Source organism: Malaclemys terrapin, chromosome 4 (genome assembly GCF_027887155.1).
Source record: "Malaclemys terrapin pileata isolate rMalTer1 chromosome 4, rMalTer1.hap1, whole genome shotgun sequence".
Lineage (NCBI taxonomy): Eukaryota > Metazoa > Chordata > Testudines > Emydidae > Malaclemys > Malaclemys terrapin.
This window is the reverse complement of record NC_071508.1, coordinates 138,610,067-138,636,205: the sequence shown is the minus strand read 5'-3', so window position 1 is coordinate 138,636,205 and position 26,139 is coordinate 138,610,067. Positions and strand designations below refer to the sequence as shown.

Genomic DNA, 26,139 nt, shown 5'->3' with positions numbered 1-26,139 from the left:
AGGGGAGCAGGAAGCACACAGTCCAGAGCAGGCTGGATCCTAGGTGTTCAGACAGCTTGCTGTTCCTGTTGCTGGCTTAAGTAGGGCCAGCAGGCCAATCAGCTGCTCTGTGGCTCCGCCAATAGGACGTCAGGGGAGGAGCCTCAAACTGGGGCTGGGCTTCATGAGTCCTGGGTCAGCAGCTGTCAGCAGGCTACCAAGAGGAAGGTTGAAGCATGGCTGTTCCTGTGAATCCTTTGGCCCTGGGTTTGAGCCCTGTGGGTCATGACACAGATGTGGGATAATCTGCCCACCTCATTCGGTCTCATCCTGATCCCTAATAAACCTCATGCTTCAGGGCCTAAGTCGAACATCTCTCTCAAAGGAAGGATCTCCCCTCCTTGGGAGAAAGAGACTGAACCAACCCAGAAATCAGAGCCAGATCAATTATTATTGTTATTCACTCTCAAGCTGCGGAGCAGAGTAGTAGGCACATGACCATCAGTTCAGACCTGTATTTTTCGTTGTCATAATCGTCCTCCAAATGTCATCGGAAATCCCCAACTCAGAGGGTCCCGCCTGCCAAATGGGTAGGCATGAGCTCTGACCTACTGTCGAATGGTCATATTAAGGTGGATACATTCTGCAGAGCTGGGTTTTTAACATCAGTCACTCTGTTGCCAAAACATTTGAGAGATTCAGCTAGGCCAGTTCTGCAGCAACAGCTAACTCACCACACCCACTCTTTGTGGAGGGTCTAATACTGCAAGGTGCCAAGCATCTCCTGAGAAGCACTGAACACCCTTTGGTGGGAGCTGAAGGTGCTCCTGCCTCTTGCAGGATAGGCCACAAGCCTATAAAAATATTTGGAGAAAAATCAAGGTTTGCCAAATGAGGAAAACATTTTTTCAAACTTCTAAAAGGATGCTGCAAATAACGGTGAGTTAGAAATACATTCGATCCTTTACACCAAGATCTTTTGGAGGCAGTTTTGCAGAATAGCATTTCACTGGACAATCAGTATCCTACTTAGTCCATCTTTAGTAAGGTGTAAAAACTCATATTCTCTTTTAAAAAAAAAACTGCAGTTGTGGCAGTCAGAGATTAATATCAAAGTGACCCACAATTAAATGTTTTGTTTCAGTTCAACAAACCAAAATGTTTCACGTGGGGCAACCTGACCCAGAACTAAATACTTAATTTTAACAGAAAATAAAAAAAAATTGCAAAATTAAGATTTTCCTCTGGAAAATTTCAATTTTGCAAAAATTGCATTTTCCATCAAAAAACATTGCTGGAAAATTCCCAACCAGCTCTAATACATAGAATTAAGCCTATATGCCTCTTACACAATGTCTTGTTTTCTCTCTTTTCTGCTTTGACCAAAAACTAGAAAGGAGACATTGAGGCCACATGTGTGTGCATATACACAGCGAGTGAGCGAGAGAGATACATTATGAACCACCTTTTAAAAAAAAAATTATCATCTCTAGTAGGGGAGAAATGGGGGTGTCACTGAAATATTCGTTCTAGCATGGGGCTGTGGCGCCAACTCATCCACAGGAATATTGTGTTTAGCACGGTATGTATGTGTGTTTTACTGCTAGATTGATCTTCGTGACGATCCCAAAACTTTGGCTCGACTACTTTATATGAAGGAGAAACCCCTCACTTACGAACATGGAGTGAAGCTGGCTAAAGAGGTATCATTGTTTTGCATGTCCCTATTGTTAGGACCCAGGCTGCAGAACAGTTTGGCCATAACTTTAGTTTCTGTATATTTCACTCAAATCCAATTCTTTCATTTTTTCCTCCATTTTCACTAACTTGGACCCAAACTAAAACCTCAACTCCAAACACACTGAATTTTGCAAGTCTCTAGTCTTACCTTGATTGTTCTGCAATCCCACTAATAAATCTCTGATGGATAACAAGCACATTCCATACAGGAGACATCTGAATGAAATGAAACATCTAATGTTCTTATGTTTGATTTAGGATCAGCCACTGCAGTGTTTTACCGTATTTGGTCATAACGGATACATAACAGGTTGTTTTACACATCACGGTAAAACAAACTGTACATTGTGTATGTTATTCGTTTATGTGAGCCTATAAAGACATTCCGTGGTTTTCCTGGGAGAAAATGTACATCTGTGTTTGGCAGAGTAACATTAGTCGCTGCAAAAAAAAAAAAAATGAATCACAAACTACAAAAGCTGCATTTAGGCTGTAGAGATGGGAATGAGCTGGAAAGTTCTCATCTGGACTGGAGCAGTCCCAAAGTTTCAGTGTGTTTGGATCCAGCTTTTTAGCTTAGGCCCATATGTGGAAGACAGATACAAAAGCTTGTCTAAAATAACACGCTCGTATGTATTCTCTCTGGTGCTACATGGGCTAATCACAATGGGACAAATTCTACTCTTAGTCACTCCCATACAAACACAACCCGCCTGATTCTCGTTTACACACTTAAGGCCACTTTACACAGCTAAGTACGGGAGCCGTAAAAGAGATTCAGGCCCATAGACCTCTATTTGATGGGATCTTCTTTTCAGTTCATAATGTATTATTGCTCTGGGTAAGGAGAAGGGATGGAGAAATGAACATGAAATACGTACGTACATCAACACCAGCAGCATCTGCATTCAGACACAAGCACGTTCCAGCTAGTCACTGCACATATTGATTATGCTGATATTTAGTCGGAGGGTTCTAAAAGACCAAGCAGAGCTAAAAAGCAGGAGGACTTGCATTTATCCAAATTCATTTCCACAGGCAGGCTCAAGGTCCACTCTACACGTGTGCAAGTGCCCACAGAACAGGAGGGTATTTTTGACTCAGTGGCATGCCCCCGTCAATCACCCTGAGCCTGTAGAAGCGCATCCGCAATGGCTTCATCTCTGTGGAGTTTGATAGGGTAGGCCAAGAGCATGGAAGGGGAGCTAAGGATAGTTATGTTAAGTGACTCAACCACACTGCCAGGGAGCACTTGAGCCAATGCCTCCTGGAAACCCTGAGATCCAGCTTCTTCTGTTCAGAGGAACCCCTATGCAGTGGAAGAGTTCCTACAAACTCTCAGCTGGCATACATGGAGCTTCCTCTTTCTGGCCAGCCCCACCGGCAGACTGTTGCTCCCTCCACATCTCCCTCTGCACTGAGACAATGCCCTGGCATCTATTCTCAATTCCTGTCCCACAAGGCCTACTGGTAGTCCCATGATCAGATAGGAAGCCAGGCCCAAGGCAGAGCTAGGACTTTAATCCATCTTAAAGGCATGGCTCACTCTATATCAGGGAGTTATGTGCACATGAGGACAACAGGATCTGTGGGTCATAAACATGTCCTATTGTCTTCTTCTCCAAACTGTGTATTTATGATCTCTCTCTCTCTCTCTCTCTTTCTCTCCTGCTTAAGATTGGAGCACAGTGTTATTTGGAATGTTCAGCCCTGACACAGAAAGGCCTTAAAACAGTCTTCGATGAAGCAATCCTCACCATTTTTCACCCTAAGAAAAAGAAGAAACGCTGCGTGACGTGCCACAGCTGCTGTACAGTTGTATGAGGTCACTTGAAAAGCAAAGCAGGACAGTGCTATTGTTCAACTAAACCCCCCAGGTTAGAATGGCAATGAGCGTCACACGCAAACTGAAATGGGGAACATGACCAGAAAGGAGACCTATTAAATCATATACGATTCCTCCATTCTGTGAAACCTCAGGCTGTAACGTGTTAGCCAGCTAATGTCTATTTGCTTTCCTAACCCTATAGAGCTATATGCAGCCTGTTCCCACACTATGCTCATTTGCACTGAGCCAGTATAAAACAGGATGTCTGCTAGTGGCTGACTCTGAATCAGGTTAGGGTGCTGTGTTGAAAACTTTAAAGACACTGTAAAACCACCAAGAAAAACTTCATTTGTGGCCTTAAGCAAGAATTGATCAAAAGTATAAATTTATAATACTTAAGAATTAAATATGAATGGATCAAAAGCACTGAGAAATCATTAGAAGTTTAATATGTAATCATATACATTATATATAGGATATACTTTCAAATTACTTTTCTTTATAAAATACTCACTCATTTCAGGATCTACTTTAGTTTGTTTAAAATGACATGAAAGCAAAGCGGTAGTGACTCCAATTCCCAGTCATTTAACTCATGTTACAGCATCAAGCCATTAAAATGGATCAATATTTACCTCCAGATTGAAGGAATGTTCTTTTTACTACACAAAACGACAAATATCGCTGTTTTACACAGAATGTGTCCAGGCTGGGCCAGGAGGTTTTCAGAAGCTGGGTGAGGGAAAACAGTGTAAGTGAAAAACTGTAGCATAAATTTGCAGAAACAAAGTGATCATATCACCAAAAAATCTTGTGACAGACATGAAAAACCAGGGAGGTGTTGCATTAGCATGAGTATTATAAAGTCACTCTACAGATTGGGTGCATTTCCACATCTCACCCAGCGGATGAAAACAAAAACAAACAAGCCAAAGTCACATTGATGTGAAGTGCTTTACAATGATCCAGTTGCCTTATTTGAAATAGTTTTTTAGAAATGATCTTGTGTAAAGGTATTAATTGGAGCGGACTTTTAAACATGTCTATTTACTGTAGTCCTCTCTCTGCTCTTCATTGCTTTGTCTGTGTCGTCCATGTTCATTATTGCGATTAGCAGTTAAGGTGTAGTGTGGGTATGCTACTCAGGAACTTTCTTTCAGACAATATGCAGGATGATGTGCTGCGGCATGCAGTCCAGAGACAGGAAGCCTGAACCTCAAGGGAATGAAAGCTGACAATAAGCACTCTTTACTGTTAAATAAAGTGGGCCTTTTTGCTAAGGTTTCTCCAGGGAGCCTGTCGTTTTGCACATCACAGCAAGATGCTGTTATACCACAGACACTCGGAGGTGAACTGTGAGGGTGTCTTATTACTTACATCTGCCTACGAGTGCCTTGGAAATGCCCATGTAGCTGTCTTGTTATGGATTTCATTTCTGCTCATACCTCTCCAAGGCATACAATTACAGTGCCAGCAAATCCATGTTTCTAGACCTATAAAGTAATTCCCTGAAAAAAGCAACGGCCAGAGTCAGTGTTTCCAGCCCTAGTATGGAACTGCACCCTCTCTCACCAGCAAAGTACTAGCACGGGGATTAATTTACCCACCCAGTGCTTGGAACAGCCAGCATTCTCCTCTTTGGATGTACTGTACAGTGCTTGAGTCTACAGAAGGGCAGCTAGACAGCCTCTGCCATTAACAGGAGATTGAGGAACCAATCCTACAGTCCTTATTCAGGCAAAACTCCCACTGGCTTCAGTGGGATTTTGATTCGGCCCAAAGTAAGCAACACCATAGATACAAGGCCCAATCCCATATTCATTGCAATCAAAGACAAAACTCCCATTGACTTCAGTGATGACAGTATCCTTTACTACACAGATATTTATAGAAGGTTTTCCTATGTGAGATCGTTGTCATTATATTGTAAAAGCCTTGCTCTGGATTCCAGCTGCATGGCGCCCATTAAAATCAGTGGGGAGTACATGGCTAGAATGTACTGGCTGTAACTTAAGGGTAAATGAAGAAATTTCTGTTTTAGTAAATGCAACTCATTAGAATTCAAGGGCCCTCAATCCTAAGGACACTAATTTATGCTTTGCCGTTGACTCTAAGAGGAGAAGGATCAGATGCCAAAACATTTATATCAGTACAGGTCTCCCATTATCTCCGAGACGCAAGGGATATTAGCTACGGTATTGGTAAATAAGCGTCTTTTGCTATATTATTGCTAAGGATACGATTCTGTCGTGGAGGTCAAGGATTCCATGACTTTCTGGGACCTCCGGGACTTCTTCCAGGGCAGGGCTGGAGCAGGTGTCAGCCCCAGGACCGCCAAAGCAGCAGCTCCAGGGCTGAAGCAACGGCCAACGTTGGGTCAGCCCCACTGGGGCTGAAGCTGCAGCTGTCAGCCCCTGCCACAGGAGCAGCAGCAGGATTAGAGCAGCGGCCAGTGGTCAGCCCCAGGGCTGCTGGAGCAGATAGCTGGTGGTTGGCCTCAGGGTCACCAGAGCAGCAGTCCCCCAGCCTCTGGAATGGCAGCCGGTCCCAGGACCACCAGAGCAGTGATCCTCCAGGCTGCCAGAGCAGCTGGCCAGCGGTCAGCTCTGGAGCTGCCGGAGCAGCAATCCCTGGGCAGCTGGAGCAGCTGGCCAGCAGTTGCCCCAGAGCAGTGGCTGGGCTTGGATGAGCCCTCCTGAGAATGGAGCAGCAGTGGGGTCAGCCCCCAGTAGCACTGGTTGTTAGTCCCCCATCCTGCCCCCGCAAGGTATTTTTTTTGTAAAAGTCAGGAACTGTTTATTGCCCCTGACCTTCCCTGACTTTTAGTAAAAATACCCGTGACAGAATCTTAACCTTAATTATTACACAGTGGAATTGTGATAAACATTGGGTCACTGTCCGTGGACATGGCTGAAAATGAAGTTGTAGTAAGTCAGAGATGCTAAAGGAAATCCTGTGTGCGCCTTAGGGTATAAATCCCTAGTGAACACTCTGGATCCCGTTTCATCCTGGCAAAGGGGTTGCCTTAGAATATGTTGACAGAAAGTTTGGGAAACGTAGCTCAGACCAGAAAGCGAGCCCAGCGATGATGCCATTTTCTTCCGTACGAAAGGAGCTGTGGTTTGCATCTCAGTTAGGTGAATGTGTTAATTTCCTAGTGCAGTTGGGCTGCAGGTAGCATGTCTGGCAGTGGGTTCCCTGGACTCCCACGTATCAGAGGTGCAGCAGGAAAGCTAGGAGCAGATTGAATATAGAAATGTTTGGGGACTATTTTATTGACTTAGGGCCTGACCCAAATCCCCATGACATGAACGAAAGCCCCGCTCCCCCAACAATTTGTTTCAAAGGACTTTGTATCAAGGATTTAGAGCTCAATCTAACCTCACTGAGGTTTGCCACTGATTTCAATGGAAGATGGCATGCTTATTCCGTTCCCCGGGAATTGAGTCGACATACAGTATACATATACCTATGAGTCCCTGGGTAAGGGAGAAATGGGGGCCAAGTGTCTTTCACCTGAACTGCAATACATGCCCTAAGGTTGGATCTGCCAGATAATGTTACAGCTTCTCTAAACTGAAGAGAAACGAAAACTCTAGATTGACAGCTGAGCTTATCATAAAATAATAAGTACTTTGGAAAAATGCAATATATCATTCCCATCGTGCCTCTGAGGAAGCCACAAATAATCGAATGATGGGGTTTGGGTGCTGTTTAATATCAATGGGGCCTGTTAATAATGATGGTATGACATATGATAGGCATGTTAAATCAGAAATTAAATGACCAATTCTATCATTACTATAACTGCAGTAATTTGGGGAAACTAAATACTGTGATAATAGATGCTAAAATGCTAATATCCTCATATATTGAAAACTACAGACCTCTGTACAAATCATTGCATAGCAGAGAAAGCAGATGGAGGAATATTATTATTCATGAAAAAATATTTTAATTAATGCGAGGCAAGACTTTTTTGCACTTATAAAGTGAAGTAAATCAATTTTGCAAGGTGATAAAACTGTGAATTAAAGTGATGCTTTCAAGCTGCTTATGACCAAAATTTGACCTATCCTCAAAGGGTAACAATCCACTTAGAAATGGCCTCTGGATTCTATGTATTTTTTAATTTCCTGCCATCAAAAAGAAATGTTTTAAATATACCCACACTTTATGTAGGTCCTACAAGGCCAAATTTTCAAAAAGCCTCTTTAATTGCCCCCTTATCCCCCAGCCCTGTATTTGTGAGTGCACATATTTCTATGCCCAGTAACTTCCCAGCTGTAAAACTCACTATGTATTTTTGAGGGAAGGAGCTCGGCTTGCATGGGTAAATGTGAGTTGTAGAGGCACAAGTTGATGCCCTTTCCAAATATTGTGGGCAGAGTTAAGGATGACCTTTGAAAATTGGCCTACAGTACCTTTTCTGCTACAGAGCCAGCAGATGGAGTATGAACTGATGAGCAAAGACTTGTTGTGACAACACTGATGGTTCTAAAGCAGAAACACGGAAATGAATAGAAACATCAGATTATTTTTCAAGCACCATTAGAAACAACAGAAACAATAAACATTTGCCTACTGAAAGGCTGTAGACCAGCAATCTAATGTTACGGTGCCAAGCACCTGCAGTGCCCACTGGAAATCAGGCCCTGAATTCATAAGGAAGGCAAATGTTATTTTAAAGCCTATTAGAATAAGTAAAGAGTAAAAACTACTCCAAGAAATTATTTGACAATGATAATAGTTTATCTCAATTGATGTCAAAGCCGTTTCTGACAGACCCACTTTTGTTAATAGCCTATTATCTTTTCAAATGCTTTCAGATCTTAAAAAGAATGTGCTAAATCCTAGCCTGGGCCGTTTTTAAAAAACCTACATATTCTATCAAGAGTTGGGTTTAATTAATAACTAAAATGTAAATAGGGTCCCAGCAAAAATTTGCGTGGTGAGCTCTTTGACGGTGCATGCCAATAAATGGATGCTTTGTTGTCACACCGGGTCTGATCAAACAATCCTAATGCTTACAGGACTTCCAGAGACTTCAACCTCAGTTATGTATATATATGTAATGCAGGAGAGGGCACTTAGCAATTAAACAAAATATATTCCTGCAGATAGGAGGGCTTGTCTGTCTTGCATGAGAAATTTCTTCAGCCTAATAAAATTCAAGAGCTTTTCTAATTCATTTGGAAGAAGGCTTTTGTCTTAATTATTATTTTTACGGGAACAATTCTGAACCAAGCTGCCACCAGCGACAAACTTTGTTAAGCTTGGCACTCTTAACATACAAACATTCTCAAGTCCATAAAACTGAATGCAGAGCCTGGGGCATGTGGCCTGGACTTGAAAACTAAAGCTGATCTTTTCAGAACTGTCTGAATTGGGCATTCAGCTCCCTTAGGCAACTTTGGATCTCTCAGCCTAAAGGTACCAAAGTGGTATTTAATGAGGAGCAACAAGAAAAATGTTTGCACACATATATTTAAAGACCTGATCCAAAAACCACTGATGCTGATAGGATCCTTTCAGTTGACTTCAATGGGCTTCCAATCAGGCCCTAAATTCAACAATAATATACACTATGTTTAGTGGTATTTCTGTGATCTATTTTAACGAGATTGCCCATGTTGCCTGTTCCCCTGTCATGTCATGTAGGAGAGGATGCTACTGACTAAGCGTGGGTCAGATTGTGGCTGGCCCTGCACGCTGGTGCAATGGAGTAAGGGGGTGTGAGGCGCACCCTTATTCTTTTGTGTGTCATACCACCCCTTGTAGCACATGGGCAGTAGCAGGTTCCATAGCACCAGTATGTCTCTCTCCCTTTTGCCCTGTAGGTCCTAGCCCTAGTGAGTATGCATATCTCTCACTGATCTGCCTTTTAAATATCTACCGCGCAACTTGTAAAGAACAAGCTGTTACATCAGATCAAGAAACAAAATGTTTTTCTCAAGAAGGGCCCAATCCGGCACCCAGTGACGTCAATGGGAGTCTTTCCATTGACTTCAGTGGGTTTTGGATTCGACCCTGAAAGCCTGCATTGTTAATAATCTGAGAATTAAATGCTAAAGATTAAGATACCTGAGAAAGGAAGCCCTAGGGGCCACGCCTCCTCCCACTGGTGTCAGTGGCCAAACTCCCACTGAGTTCAACAAGAGCAGGATCAGGTGCCTGAAAGACAAGCCGCAACACCAAAGAGGTTTGCTTGATCAGTGTCTCCCATCAAAATCATAGAATCACTGAATATCAGGGTTTGAAGGGACCTCAGGAGGTCATCTAGTCCCACCCCCGCTCAAAGCAGAACCAATCCCCAACTAAATCATCCCAGCCAGGGCTTTGTCAAGCCTGACCTTAAAAACCTCTAAGAAAGGAGATTCCACCACCTCCCGAGGTAACCCATTCCAGTGCTTCACCACTCTCCTAGTGAAAAAGTTTTTCCTAATATCCAACCTAAACCTCCCCCACTGCAATTTGAGACCATTACTCCTTGTTCTGTCACCTGCTAACACTGAGAACAGTCTAGATCCATCCTCTTTGGAACTCCCTTTCAGGGAGTTGAAAGCAGCTATCAAATCCTCTCTCATTCTTCTCTTCTGCAGACTAAATAATCCCAGTTCCCTCAGCCTCTCCTCATAAATCATGTGCTCCAACCCCCTAATCATTTTTGTTGCCCTCTGCTGGACTCTTTCCAATTTTTCCACATCCTTCTTGTAGCGTGGGGCCCAAAACTGGACACAGTACTCCAGATGAGGCCTCACCAATGCCGAATAGAGGGGAATGGTCATGTCCCTCGATCTGCTGGCAATGCTCCAACTTATACAGCCCAAAATGCTGTTAGCCTTCTTGGCAACAAGGCCACGCTGTTGACTCATATCCAGCTTCTCGTCCACTGTAACCCCTAGGTCCTTTTCTGCAGAACTGCTGCCTAGCCACTCAGTCCCTAGTCTATAGCAGTGCATGGGATTCTTCCGTTCTAAGTGCAGGAGCAAAATTCCACATTGTAGCATGGAACCAGACCTATACAGTGGATGTTTCAGTATTCAGGGACTTATCTGCTCATCTGTGGGGTGTGTCTGTGCTTCATCTCACATGGCTAGCAGAGTCAATTTGGTTTTGGCCAAGATTTTCAAAGTGACTCCTAAGTGTGGGTGCCTCAGTCTGTGGGTACCTTAAAGGGCCCAATGCTCAGAAAGTGCTGAACACCCCGTTCTGAAAACTAGGCTCCTCTCAGGTCTCTCAAGTTGGACCCCCAGAAATTGAAGCACCCATAGTCACTAGCCACTGTTGAAATTCTTGGCCCTTGAGATTTCGGCCACTGGAGATTTCAACCAATGGTGGCAACCCGCAGTGTAGTTGTTTCAATGCACACCTCTAACGTAGGCTATAACCACCACATGCATTGGAGCAGCTTAAGACCTGCTTGAAACCAGGTTCATTTACACTGGTGCAAATTGTGGTGTCTAGTAGTTCACTTTTACAGGATTGGCTGTTGCTCATGTAGCTACACTGGTGTTAACACCAGCGGTGGTAGCTGGGGCAAATCCTCAGTGTGGACAAGTTCTTGGAAAAAGTGTGCTGCCATTTCCATAATTCAAGTGCCCTCATTGCAGGAAAAGCTCTTCATTGGCTCTCTATGGTCATGTTGGCGGCTGCTGCCAGCAAACTCTCTCCTAGTTGTATGGGATAATACCAATTAATTAACATAGTTCAGCTTTGTGTAATACTGGTGTAGCTCTTAGCCTTTTTACTATGAAGAGGGAACAGATGGCTCCTTGTTCATCGTATTAGAACTTACCAGCTCAAAACTAAATTGAATTGCTGCTGATTCTTTTCACAGTAAACCAGGTTGGTTTGAAAGCACGTTTGCACTGCAGCATGAAAGCAATGCAGCATGCACTCTCAGCAACACAGGTGCTATTTGTTATATAAATCAGTAGATTACATGTGCCTCGCTGCACGTGCTTTATCCTTTATAAAATTTTGCCCTGTCCCAGGGGATTTCTGTCATGTTTCATCTCCTTCCTACAGCTGTAAATGACTGAACTCTTTCTAGTTTCATAGCATTCGCTGGAGTGGAGCAGCATCTCTTCTACCAGGAAGTGAGCTCAAAACAATTTAGATCAAAGACAGTTTCTAGATGTATTTGTACTGTGTAAAAATGAAGAAAAAAATCTGTAACAAAAGCAAATATTTTTCTAGAGGAAATGAGGATCCAATGAAGTCAGTGGAAAACTTCCATTGATTTCAGTGTTGCTGGTTTGCAACCTCCATTCTTATCACAGAACATAATGAAATATGCATGGAAATTTTTATGCATAGCCAAAATGAATAGAAAAGCCAGTCAGGTAAGGAATGCAGTGAAAGTGTGATATTTATTTTAGGCAAATGGTAAGTTTCATTATAATTTTCTGGAGCAGAATTGTAAAGCCACATTGCAAAGACAACAATCAGTAAATTTGGACCCCCAAAATTAAGTTTTTCCTTTTACAGACGCTCCCCGGGTTACGCAAGACCTGACTTACGCAAATTAGCATTTACGGATAAAGTTCCATAAGCCAGAAATAGAATTTTTGAGTTGCGGAATTTTTTGCGGAACATACGGGTATCCAATAGCTGCTGTTGATAGAAATGCTTTCAGTATTTGTTTTTAATGTCCGTTAAAATTTTCTGAACCGTGGGTGCAAAGGTAAACTTTCCAGGCTAGTCTGGGACCCCAAACACAGCAGTGATAGGAACCACAACGTGAAACTTACTAGAAACAGAAAAAGAACTAACAAATCTAGTTTTTATATTCCAAGTCATGCAAACATTATATAAGTGGGCATAAATCAGGACAAGTCCACTTGAGTTTTGAAGTGCTGTTTTAATATTATAAGACGTTGCTAGTAATTACTGCCCCTTGAAAGAATCACTTTGCACAACAGTCTGTGTATGGTAGGAGGGGTCTGTATAGCAATCTCCATCGGAATGCTCTAACTAAAGACTCTAGCGTGGGATTTTCAAAAGTGCTTCTTATTGGTAAGGCTACGTTTTAGTCACAGTCTTTTTAGTAAAAAAGTCATGGACAGGTCACGGGCAGTAAACAAAAATTCACAGCCTGTGACTTGTCCATGACTTTTATTATATACCCCGAACTAAAACTTGGGTGGGTGGCTGCGGGTGCTCAGGGAGAGGGGGACGGTCTGGAGGTGCCACGGGTGGTGGGGGGTGGCCTGGGACCACCGCTGGTGCTGGGGGATGGGTTTGGCAGGGTTCGCAGGGTCCCTACCCAACTCAGAGTGCGCCTGCAGCTCCTAGGGCGAGGGAAATCCAGGGGGGCTCCACACACTGCTCCCACCACAAGCGCTGGCTCTGCAGCTTCCATTGGCCAGGAACCACAGCCAATGGGCACTGTGGTGGCAGGGCCTGTGGGCACGGGCAGCACACGGAGCCCCCTGGCCCCTCCACCTAGGAACTGCAGGGACATGCCGGTGGGAGACGGGGAGCCCCCCACCCGAGGTAAGCACTGTCCCACACCCCAACCCCCAGCACCCCCTTCTACACACCCAAACTGCTGCTGCTGCTGGCCATAGGGCTGCCCGGCTCACGCAGCCCCTGAGCCAGCACCAGCTGCTGCAGAAGTCACAGAAAGTCATGGAATACATGATTTCTGTGACCTCCGTGACAGCCTTACATATTGGCCTCACTCTGCTCCTAGTGACGTCAATGGAAAACTTCAATAGGAGCTGAATTAGGCCAATGCTGAGTGCATTTGAAAACGTCTCTTCAAATTTCCCCCATATTCTATCTTCTTTATTAAGGCTGTCAAACCTTTGAGCAGATAGACAGATTGAACCAATTCCATCCTCGGTTCTAGTCACACGAGGGCTGAATTTGAGCCAAGGTTACTCCAGTGACCTTGTAATGAAGTATTTTAATACAGCTGACCATATAACACTTAGAGACACTCTGCAGAAGATTATTTACTGTATAGATGTACCCTGATTTCCCCATCTTAAATTAAAGAAATAACTTGAAACCAAGCAAATACATTTTTTCAACAGTCATATTTTGCTTATTCAAAAGTTTGTTAACAGTGTTCATTTTCTATTTAAAACCCCAGAATTCTGTATGCTTTGGCTTACCCTCTTTTAAACATGTAATTATTGTATATTATAACTCATTAATATCTTGTATTGTACATAGTAATACATTTATTCCATTAAAATAAATGATGTCTTTTGATGGTATTATTTGGAGAGGGACTCTGTAACTGTCCAATGCCTCTATATTTATTTACCCAGATGGAAACAGACTTTAATCACCTCTAGTTTTCAGGACATTTCCAGTAAACAGATGCGCCAACAAAAAGAACTGCAAAAACATCTAGTGTTACATCCAGAAAGCACTGCAACCCACACTCTCAGCCTCACACATTTTGAACAAGAGGGGACAATACAGAGGTTTATTTGACTCCACAGGTGGGAATGGTCAGGGAAGAACTGTTTCCGAACTCAGCCAGGAGCTGGACTGGATGACATGGGATGGATCACTTGATAATTATCCTGTTCTGTTCTTTCCCTCTGAAGCATCTGGCACTGACCACTGTCAGAAGACAAAATACTGGGCTAGATACTGGACCTTTGCTCTGGTCCAGTGTGGGCCATTCATATGTTCTTAGCCCTGACTGGGGAGAATGGTAATAAAGTCACTATGATGGTTTCAAACACTCTTTTGGAAGAGATCCCATGGGGTGCTGGACAGCATTTCTGAAGGCTATCGACAGATCCAACGAGATCAGCATGGGGCATATCGTAACCCCGAGATCATACTTCACTCACCCAGCACTATCTCCATGCCAGGCCCACTTCTGCAGCATAGGTAGATAGCTAAAGACTGGACATGATCAGCCAATGCTGGAATTGGCCTGCTATCCCCTTCTGAACTTTCACAAGAATGGAAGGTGTCGGAGAAAAACAGACTTCTCGCTCTCAGGTTGGGTGCAGCAAGTCAGACACTTTATTTCTCTAGCAATTGCGTGGAAGGAAAGAGCAGAACAGGTCTCTCTCCAGGTAAACAATTACAGCAAGCATTTATACTTTTTGTTACATACAATAATGGGCGACAGCTGCATTTTGTTTATACATATGTCCTCCTGATATTTTATTTTCCTCAACAATTTAGACTATAGCCTACATTCCATACTTATCTAACACAAGGTCGCAACAACTTCTCACACAGTTCTTTCCCACTCGCCTCACCCAATCCTCGCTTCTACAAATCTCGTGTTATTAGGGTTACAGCTAGCCTGACTCTTGCTCACGCAAGGGGACTGCATGGATTTGAAATCCCCTTCAAATGCCTGTCAGTTCTTTCTCTACTTCCACAAAGGTTAGAGACCGACTAGTATTTGGCAAGATTGTTAATGCTGAGAGATGGTTTCTTGAGCAAGAGCTAGGCCACAGCATGTTGAAGGTATGCTGGCAGCTTGTCATCTCTAAGGGAGACATTCATGATCTCCATGAACCAGACCCCCACTCTGCTCCCCCTCTCCCCCAGTTGGCTTTCATCAGCTATGAGTAGCCTGAAGTTCTAAGTGGTGTCTTTAATGTCTTGTATTCAAACAGCATTGGGATTGTTACAATTAATCAGCACACCTCAGAAAATCGCATGTTAGTGGCTCCATCTCTCTAGCACTTTTTAAAAGCAGTTTAGTGAAGGACAGATTGTCACTTGGCCTTATTGGCTCAGGTCCCTACCTGAACATTACAATATCATACGGGCTTTTGTGTGTGTGGCTGGGAATATTAATGGCATTTTGGAAAGAAGCCAGCTTGAAGCAGTCTAACGGACAGCTCGAGCACTCCTGGTACAGCAGCTATTAATAACTAACACAAGTGTCAGTTTTCTGCAACTCACTGACAACTCTAACTAGTGGGTAATAAAAACCCTCCAACAAAAGCTTATTGATGACAAGAAAGATGATTAGTTATATAACCTTCCTCCTGAACAAGGGGTGGGGGGAAAGGAAGTGAAATGTTTCAGGGGGCAAAGAAAGTACAGCCCGTATCTGCTGGATGGAAACAAGAATCTGATTGGCCTCATTCTGGGGCTTCAAAGTAGAGTTATGAGAACTTGTTAAAAAAGACGCTGCCTTTATTGTCAAACCTTTTCCTTTCATAGCTTCCAAGGCTAGGAGGGATCGTTGTGATCATCTAGTCTGACCTCCTGCACGTCACCGGCCAGAGAACCTCACCCAGTACGTCCTGAATCCAGCCAGTAAAGTCAGGTTGAGTTAGAGCATATTTGTTTGAGAAAGACATTTTTGAAACCTGCCAGGTTTCCCCACCTTGAGAACCTGGGTGACCTGAAGCAGCAGCCTAGGTGAACTTAACACTGGAGAGAAAAGGAAGGGCAACAAGATCTGCTCCTAAAATGATATGCCAGAAACTCACTGGTATAATTTGGGATAGCCTCACTGAAGTCAATGGAGCTAGGCGGATTCACACTAGCTGAGAATATGGTCCTGGATTTGTTTAATGTAACCATCCTTGGTGAAGTCTCATGCGTCTGATGTCAGACATCACAGATACTAGGGCTAGGCTGTATCCAGGATAAGGAAGTCCAAGGAGAATACGAGAACGCGGTAACAGATGCTCCCATTCTCCACCCAGAAAGCTGGCAGGTGCTTGTATCGGACCTCCCGCAGCCTCCTCTAGGCACCACTAGCAAAGGAGGTTTGAAAAGGGGGTAGAATGTAATAGCAGAGCTTCTCTTCTCAGATGTGCTGGAGTAAATCGCGACAGCAAAACAAGTGCGCGAGAGAGCACTTCAAAATCCAAAGAGCATTTATAATGAATGTCTAAAAAGAAAAAAAGCTGACATATTATTATTACTATCGCTATTTATTATTTACACTACGGTAACACCTAGAGGCCCAGCCAATATCAGCACCCCATTGTGCTAGGCGCTGTACAAACACACAGTGAGAGACAATTTCACCCCAAAAGACATCACAATCTAAAGAGGCAAGACAAAGGGTGGGAGGGAAGAAGATTTGTTATCATTATTTCCATTTTACAGAAGAGGACCTGGGGGACAGAGAGATTAAATGCAATGCCCCAGGTCACACAGAAAGTCTGTGGCAGAGCCAGAAATTGAGGACAGGCCTTCTGAGTCCCAGCCCAGTGCCTTAATCATGAAACCATCCTTCCTTTCATGACCATTCAGAATATAAATACAACCCTCATTAGAAAAATTACTGAACTGACATGGATGCTTAGACCCATGGTGTCTCTCAGCAGGTGAGTAACATTCTTTCTGTCCAGACTTTGCAAAGCAGAAGCACCTGTAACGTCCATTCTTAGGAACAATTCTGCTCTCGGATGTACATACACAAGTCTCATGAAAGCCAATGGCCACCTTATATATTCAAAGGCAGAATTATATCTTGGTTTTGCACAGCAGAAAGTGAAGCTGAGCAAAGAGTCAGAATAAATTTTCATGAAATTTTACCCTTCTTTTTGGTCAAAATTTCTAATTTTGAAAATCTCTGACCAGCTCCAGTGGATAGTCTTGGATGGAAAGTGATAACCAGCGTGCTCCACAAAATACTCCTGTGGGAATTCTGCACCACTGCGTGTGTGCATAATTAGCGAGCCACACATATTTTTAATTTTTTGCACAGAAAAAAGCTTCTGCTGGAAAGTTGCTTCAATTCTGCCTTTTGCCCACCAGAGGGCGCTGTGGCAATAGAACACAGCAGCAGCTACCAGCAGAAAAAAGAAGAACAGGAGTACTTGTGGCACCTTAGAGACTAACAAATTTATTAGAGCATAAGCTTTCGTGGACTACAGCCCACTTCTTCGGATGCTCTAATAAATTTGTTAGTCTCTAAGGTGCCACAAGTACTCCTGTTCTTCTTTTTGCGGATACAGACTAACACGGCTGTTACTCTGAAACTTACCAGCAGAAAATAACTTCTGCAATTCCACCTTTTTCCCACCAGAGGGCCTGTGGTGATAGAACACAGCAGCAGCTCCCAGCCAGCTAGGGAAGAGAAAGAGCCTGCAGAGCCTTCTTCACAGTGGGCCAGGTCAGGAGATAGGAGCTATGGGGAGACAGACTGCGTGGAGTGCTGTGTGGGGTCAGACAGGGGCTCATAAGGGCTAGTGGAGGACAACAAACTGGGGCTGGGGTTGAATGGGAGTGTAGGCACAGAGCCACAGAGAGGAGGGAGGTGCAGGCCCACATGGTGATGGGGGTACTAGGTCTCTGAGTGGAGGTGGGGGGACATGTGGACAGGGTGCAAGGACACATTGGGATGGGGGAGTGGGTGTCTGAGTGGGGATGAAGGAACACATGTGCCTGACTGAATGGGAGAGGCTCGGAATCAGCCAGGATCTGCATGGGGGAAGCTCCTTAACAGTCCCTCCCCGCCCCTGCAAAAAACCTATTTCATACTTTTCCCACCCATACCCAACAACCCTCAAAGTTCACACCCAGGCTCCTTCCCAGCAATGAATTCCCTCTCCCTCAGCTATTCCGTTACCGCTGACTTCCCCCCAAGCCTTTGCCCTGCTTCTGGGAGGTGCAGGAAATATGGTTCTGTATTGTAGATTCAGAGTTCTGTATTAATATGCCTAGTAAGGAATCTATTGGTCAAAAAATATTCCAAATTTTTTTTGTCATCTGTATTGTTACAGACATTTTTGCTGACAGGTATTTTGAAATAAATCACCAAAAATAATTGAAACCGGTGTGATTATATTGTGTTATTTTGACAAATAAAATATGAGAATTTGAAAATATTGTGCACAGAATTTTTAATTTTTTGGTGCAGAATTTGCCCAGGAATAACAAAAGTATGGGTGAGAGTTAGGGAAAAGAGAATCTTTCATTCAAGGAACCACTACTATTACAAAGAGAAGCTTATTGCCCACAAAGGGGAAGTCAGTTTCTCAACCTTGGATGGATGAAGATTTGAGTGGACCCTCTTTTGAAAACTGAACCTCTGGCTTTAGGGGACCTGGCTGACATGTAAGCCCCAGTCAGTGTGCCACAGTGAAAATAAAGACCAAGTTGGTAAGTGCATTCCACACACTGAACTGAAAGTCACTGAACTTTGTTGGGTATTTTGGCTGCCATGGGTAGTCTGTCAAAGATGCATTTTTCAGCTAAGCTTTGGAAAGTTATTGCCAGTGACTATTGCCAGATGGTTTTCCAAATGATCCCCAATGAGCGGTGATGATCACAAAGTCAAGTGGTTGCCCCTTATCCACATACTTGTTATCCTCGTTTTTCTCTCACAGGTGTATTGGATACAGTACTGTGCAGATCCAGTATTGCACAGGTCACAAAATGAGCCTGTCCTCCTTTAAACCATTGCAAGGCAGCAACACTAGCCAAGACCCACTTGTGAATTGTCTATATTGCACCAAAGATGGTTGCAGAATTTAGACAACTTCAATTGTACTCTTAATCAGCATCATCTCTGTAACCCACCAAAACAATTCCTTAAAAGAGAGAGCGCGAGAGAGCCTAGGACCCAATTCAGCCCTGGCATAAAAGGGTATTTCCTCGGCTGAACTTAAGAGGCCAGATCCCAAGGACTAGATCAGTGGAAACTTGCATGTGTAAAGACTTCCGAATTGAACCCCAGATTTATGCCTGTTCATACCAGTGCTGAGTTTAGCCCCTTACATGACTATTATGGTCCTGCCCACTCTATGATCTCCAGCGTTAATTGCATAGGAAATAAGCAATGGCATCTTCCGCCTCTAGGGCACCATGAACTCACCCAGATTAGCAGTGCCCACAATTAACTGATGGGAGTTCAGCATAGTTCATGTGAAATAAATTGGTGGCCTCAGTCTCTCACCTTTTTCCTGCCTCCCACTACCTTAGCTGTCTGTCATTCAGCTTCTTTGCATCTATAAGTGTTACTTTGGTTCTAATCACTCAGCTCTTCCTTCCCACTCTCCCTCTTCCATCTCCTGATCTATCTGGCCCCATCATCAGTCAGAACGCTCAGTCATAGCGTGTAATATCTCCTCCTACATTTGGGAAAAGTCTGAATACCCTGTTGGCTCTGAAGAGCACTTCACCACTCTCAAACCTCAGTCCTAATCCCGCGACTACCAGCGACAGTGCAATCAGGTTCATGGTAAGACATCAGTCTGTGAGGCAAATGACCAGAATTTGAGCTTCACAGAGGTTTTTAGCAGGTGTCCAGTCCAGAAGAGTTTGCCTTGCTGCAGCTTAGCTAACCAAGAAGTCAGAAACAGAAGAGTATCTCAAATTGCTTTCATAGTATGAGTTCAGATTTATTAAGGACACAGAGAAATGTGTAAGTTGCTCAGGACATGAGCAATACCGTTTACACCACCACCACGACTGGAGAGATGGGAGCTGCAACTTGAAACAAATTGCAGAATTGTTAAAGGCAGTTAACATCCCAGTCAGCAGAAAACTGCTACGACCCTATTGCTCAGGGCAGCAGTCTGCCTATTCAAAGGATCGGCAGGGCACAGCTATTCAAATCCACCATTATTCCTACACAAGTGGCATGCAGCTTTTACAATTCAACAGACACAAAATTACAGCATTTAATAAATTACAGCTTAAATTAAAAGATATATTTCAAAGGGCAGAAGAAACTTCAAGTAAGCTTTCTTGGTAGTTTTGAGCATGCATTCATGGGACGGGAAGAAAATCTAACTAAGAGACAAGGCTGTTTGATTTGCCTGATTTTCAAGCCCTAATCAGGGTTTAGGTGGGTAAACCATGTGTTTACCATTAATCTGGTCAGAAATCCGATCAGAACAACTATGTTGGAAAGTTGTTTTATTTTGTGTTCTCCTGCTAACGGCTCACACTGGGCAAAATTTCTGTTCTCACAACAACCCAAACCAACCATTTATGTAGAGTGAAACAATTCAGGGATAGAAGACACCAAATCCCCCTCTTCAACCTGGAGCCAGGGCACAGGACAGCTATGCAGCTGGTCAGGGGCCATGGTTGGGGTACTAGTAGCTGCAATCCCCCTCCCCCTCCCCATGTGGTGGCCAGTGGATCTCTAAGCACTTGTGGATCATGCTTGGAAACTTTGCTATGGTCTTAGTAACTAAATGAAACTCCTGCACTAAGCACAGGGAATATCACACATACTGTGGCAATGCTAGCGGGGCATCAGAGGCACAATTTTAAAGCTTTCATGGTGAGCATCCTAGTCGCATTACCCCAGCCCATAGCATGTGCATCCTCCCACAGAACAGGTCTCCATGGAGCTAAGCTGCACAGGGGACTGTAGAGTGATCCTACATAGCTCCGCTCAGGCCTATGGTTGGGATCATCTTGACAAAGTGGGAGCGATCATCAAGAGAGACTCACAGGCCCTAGAGAGCCTCTTTGATTTACATTAAATCAGGTGTTGCCCTCTTTCCAAGCAGAACCAGCATGGGGAAGAAATGTTTAATTTTTCTTTCAGATTTGAAGTGCTTTTTCTTTTTTTTCAGGTATTTTCTCCTGGCTTGGCTTTTACATAAGATTTCATGCACAGTGGCCCCAATTCAGCAAAACACGTAAACATGCCAACTTGAAGCACGTGCCAAAGTCCATTCCCATTAAACTAAGGAATGGGGCCATCAGGGTCATTATGATGCAATTATCTTAGCATTCATATTATAGATGTTTCGGAACCCAATTCTGGTCTCACTGATACTGGGCTCAAAGCCCTATAATTCCATTTTCCTTGATGTAGTTATTCCTGGTTTACACCCATGTAAATTAGAAGAGAAACCAGCCTAATGAGAGTTGAGGGGATTCTGCTGAGTATGGTTGCATTCAGGGCTCAGGGTTGGGAGAAATAAAACCTGAAATGTACAAATTCATTGTTACTAAGCCCTTAATGCTCTTCTTGTCAATTTCAACGTGTCTATGACTTCTAATTAAATGTGCCCTTTATGCATAAGGCAAGTTCACACTGTGAAATGCCTGTGGCTAGAGCAAGTTGTATCAGTACTTTCCAGCTGATATGTTGCTGTGAGGCTCCTTATTACTTTACTGCATCAACTAGATCGTTAAACAACCGGCAGCTAGGAGAAGCTTATGCCTCTTCCATACAGAAGGGTCAGTGAAGAAGCATTAGAGCCAAGCTAATTCCATGCTGACTTACACCACCCGCAATCCTGCAGTTACACTGGGTGTACATCAGGACAGAGTTTGGCCCCAAATGCCTAGAGCAGCTGTCCAGCAAGGGGCAGGGGACTCAGACAGTCTCACATTCAGTAGTTGCAGTAGAACAGACCCCGCAGTCACACCGTATGGCCATAGGGTATGTGTAGGAAGGGTCCACAGCATCAGCACAATTCGGCAGCTTCACCGTAACCAACTTAGTCTCATTGTAGGTGCAAACTCGATGGTGCGCGTCGACGTACGGGGGATCCAGCACAGGCTTCTGTTAGGTGGGAGGGGGAAACGCTGACATCAGACAAAAGCAAGAGGAATTCAGGACAGCTTTGAGCAGGCACGAATAGCACTGGGGCTAGATTCTACAATCCCCACAGTTCCAGTTGTTTCCCTGGGGTTAATCACAAAAGTAGGGACAATTGGTTTGCAGGCCCATAAAGAGACTGTCTAGAAATAATTCTTAGGCTGATTGCTGTATGGGTCCCACTAAACTATTTCCCTTTTGGCTTATGACCATTTCCCTGAGAATTCTTTTGAAATGGAAGGTGCTGGCTAGGGCTGGTCAAAACCTTTTTTCTCAAAACTGATTTTTTTTTTTTTTTTTTTAAGAGAAAATTGGGGTTTCAGCTACACGAAATATTGCACAAAAAGTGACGCTGCTTTCTGTGGAAAATTGTGACGTTTTGTCAAAAAAACCAAACACCTGAAAACAAAAAAATATTCATAAATGCCACCACAGTGCTGCGTGGGAGGAGTTGTAGTCTAGATGCTGCAGTCTCCTCTATGGGCCAGGCTCCCCAGCCAGCCTATAGAGTCCCCGAAGCACTGCAGCAATGGGACTCCCATGATGCACTACTGAGGCTCAGCAAAAAGGGGAAACCACAGTGCATCATGGGAGGTGTAGTCTGGCCCAGCCCACAAGGGAAAACAGAGCATGAGGCACCTGTAGTACAACACCCGTGAGATTTATTTTTCAGTTTTGGGCCCAAAAAATTGTGGTTTTGACTTTCACTGAAAAGTCTAAACTTTTTTTCTTTTTTAAATACAAAAAAGCACCCCATTTTCTGATCCATTCCAGTGTTGGGATGGGCTGCCGTGGTCTGACCAGAGCTCCCTGCACTCAGCACAGCTGCAGCTTGCAGGGGGAGGGCAGCCTGTGCCCCTGGATGGGGATGGGAAGTTATGCCTCTGCAGCATGATCCCTCTTTTCTCCTCACGAGAAGTTTGAAAGAGTGGGTGGGGCAGGATGGAGGGCAGAGGGATACGAAGGAGCCAACTGGACTCCTCTGGATTCTCCTGCCCCCTGCAACTTGCAGGGGGAAGCAGCACAAGTGAATACAGCATAGGGATAGTTTAATTTGTGTTTGTTTCCCCTCTGTGATGTGGAAAGGGTTTGCCGTGCTCTTTACGGGAGTCCCAGGTGTCTGGGCACACTGATCACAGACACCATGTGCGTCAGAAGTCCCTCATGTTATTAAGTCCCCCATACAATACATCCGGGGACTCTCTAGGAACAGGAGGGCCAAAAACTTTATAAATTTAGCTTAACTCTGCTCCAGCGGCAGCTGCAGTCAAGTAAGGGCCTCTGCAACATCTGTGGCTCTCCAAGGAGCAGTGGGAGCTGGTGGAGCAAGGTGACAAGATGCATGTGGCTTTCAAAGGCTCCTTAGGTTATGGAGGTGGAACCCCCCCATCCTCACTTCCCCAGTTTATTCCACAGGGGAAGGGTAGCAAACAGCGGCCCAGCCTCCTTGCCCCCAGGCAATAAAAGAAGGAGTAGGAAAGTCTGAACCAAAACTCAAAAACTTCTCCCCGTCGGTTATCAGCAGAATGAGTCCCTCGGCTTTACTCAGCGAAACCCCACTGACATTAATGGGATTTTCCCTGAATAAAGACATACGGATCCAGCCCATTAAATGTTTACATTACAGCAAGCTAAAATGAGTCATGAGTTTGATCTCTAATGTGTGTAGACTTGCTCTCTCGCCCACTCACCCCCACGCCTCCATCCAGAACAGAACTACCTCATTTTCATCCTGGGCTGCAATTTAAATGGGACCAAATTAGAAAGACATTCTGTTTGGGATTTGCTGTTTGGAACAAAATATATTACCCATGAATCAAGGGCCCCATTTTAATCTCAAAGGAATTTTCTTTCGGTAAAGTCATACAGGGCTCTTTCCCCTAAGTGTTTAAGCCGTAAGAGGCTTTCAAATTGCATAATGAGAGTATTACGTAAGCACTTTATAAATATTACCACATGATGCGGGTGTTTCTCTTGAACAATGGTTCAAATGAATAACTCAAGGCAAATTTGTCACTGGCACTTGTATTTTGACCGTCATTCACCAGACCAGGGGCCCTGCCTTCATGCTGGCTTGTTGACTTCCAAGCACGGTCTTGTCATTGTGGTTATTTATTGTTTGTATTACGATAGTGCATCAGGGCCCCAGTTGAGATCAGGGTCCCATCGTGATAGGTGCTGTACAAATACATAGTAAAGACAGTCCCTGCCCCAAAGAACTGGCAATCTAAGTGTGATTTAGCTGCGGGGAGAAAGGAAATATCCTCGTTTTAGAGTCAGGGAACCAAGGCAGAGCTAGATTAAGCAACTAGCCCGTAGCCATACAGGAAGTCCGTGGCAGAGCCAGGAGTCGAATGCGAATCTCCTGAGTCCTAGGTCAGGGGCTTCACCACAAGACCAGCCTCCCTGATGCTAAGGGAATAATCATAAGATGCTTCCTGCACCACTTGCCAATCTCCATTTGAAAAAAATAAAGCGACACTAACAGTGGTGCTGTTTAGAGCAGTGGTTCTCAACCCACAGCCCGCTTGTGGCCCAATCAGCACACAGCTGTGGCCCATGTGACATCCTCAGGCCCATACAGGTAGTATATATATTGTATGGATGCGACCCACATAACACAGAGCTGCACATGCAGCCCACAATGGTACATAGGTTGAGAACCACTGGTTTAGAGCTAGCTCCTTAGGCCACCTCTGTCCCCCAAGGTGCCCCTCAGGGATTGCTCACCTCCCAAGTCTCGCAGCGCCCCCAGCAGGCGTCCGTGGTGATGCGCATCCCCTTGCAGCCAGGTTTCCTAGCCAGGAAGGTGAACTCACGCACAGCGCAGCCAATGAAGGTGCGCAGGTTGATGTTGGAGGCTTTGAGTGCACTGACACAGCCAGCCAGTATCAGGAGAAGCAGGGAGCCCAGGATCACATGACGGAGCTTCATGCTGCACCCCAAGGTAAAAAGGAGACACATAGCGAGCTGTGAGACGTGCTCAGCCCCGAGGAGCTAGCACCCTTAGTCCTGGGCGTGTGTACTGTATCTGCAGTGCTGAGATTAGGAAGGGAAGGGAAGGGGAAGAGATGGCACCATCCCCTCTTAGCCACCCATTTCCTTTATGCATCCAGTAGTGAGAAGGAGTGAGAAGATGACATCCCCTTATTCCTCCCTCTGTATAACCCAGGCAGTGCTGCTAGGTAATGCAGGGCAGTGGCTGGGTTTGCTATAACTTCTGGGATTGAACTCATAAGCTTTAGCGGTGGGGTTTATCGAGGGCAGTGGGCCACTGGTTTCCCCACCCCTGAGCCTAGCGAATTTTGCAGAGCAGCAGGCAAGGCAGTGCTCCAGCTTCACTGGGAATAGGGTGGAGTGGAGAGAGAGAGAGGCAGGCAGGAGGGAGGGAACCCGGTGTCACAGGCTCACTAAACAGCCCTGCCAGGAACAAGGAAACAGGCTGAGCCGAACAGCCAGGGTCTCCTCCTCGAGGCTCACCTCTGCTGAAATGCTTTTTAAAAAATAACAGCCAATTCATAATGGCATCAGGGACAGATGGGGACAGTTGGGACTTACTCTAAAATAAATTAACCGGGGGCAATTGCAAATACACCTTTGTCTATAACAGTTGTCTTCTCTCCCCACCCCTCATTCCTATGTTTCATTTGTCTTCAGATTGTAAACCCTGATCCTGATGGGAGGGAGTGCACTACCACAGTATACCTGTTGCTAAGAATACCCTGAATATTTTGCACACACATTTGTTCTCCAGAATGTAAACACTTAATTCACTCCCTGGGGGCTGCAGCCCAGGCCGACAGAGATGCAGCAACACATGCCACCTGCCACCCACACACTTTGCCAGGAGACAGAGCTGGTCAGGGCAGCTAACCTGCCAATGCAGCCCAAAAAGTGACTGTTGCTAGACAAGGGAGGGCCGGGCCAAGGTACCTGAGAGATGCCTTGATTCAGCACATCTTGTAAGCAACTTCCACTAACCAAATTTCTATGAAACTTGCTTCGGCCCAGCAAAACCCACTGGGAAAGGACCCCCCACCCCTTCCCAATGCGGCTTCCCCTCCCAGAGAAGGGAGATGGAAACTGCAACAAATGAGTGAATCAAGCCCTACACCAA

General features: G+C 44.7%; 2 protein-coding genes across 2 annotated transcripts in view; one reads left to right on the top strand and one right to left on the bottom strand.

Annotated features, from left to right (window-relative positions):
* The window catches only part of RHOJ (ras homolog family member J), a 72,545-nt gene extending 67,943 nt beyond the window's left edge, over positions 1-4,602 (top strand). Inside the window, exons 4-5 of the mRNA XM_054027293.1 lie at positions 1,587-1,682; positions 3,397-4,602. Coding sequence (XP_053883268.1) covers positions 1,587-1,682; positions 3,397-3,543 — 243 coding nt within the window. The 3' untranslated portion in view covers positions 3,544-4,602. The remainder of the gene's footprint in view (positions 1-1,586; positions 1,683-3,396) is intronic.
* A 17,195-nt stretch (positions 4,603-21,797) lies between these two features.
* Positions 21,798-24,986, bottom strand: GPHB5 (glycoprotein hormone subunit beta 5). The gene is made up of 2 exons (XM_054024843.1): positions 24,753-24,986; positions 21,798-21,986 (listed from the first exon to the last, which is right to left on the bottom strand). Exons 1-2 carry the CDS (start codon positions 24,984-24,986, stop codon positions 21,798-21,800), a joined length of 423 nt encoding a protein of 140 aa, XP_053880818.1.
* Positions 24,987-26,139: the final 1,153 nt, after the last annotated feature.

Bases quoted from the DNA above. Each gene is read 5' to 3' on its own strand.
- GPHB5 (XM_054024843.1), bottom strand. From the start codon at position 24,986: ATGTGTCTCCTTTTTACCTTGGGGTGCAGCATGAAGCTCCGTCATGTG. The intron at 21,987-24,752 runs GTGAGCAATCCC...CCCACCTAACAG, and splicing joins GGCGCTGCGAGACTTGGGAG to AAGCCTGTGCTGGATCCCCC.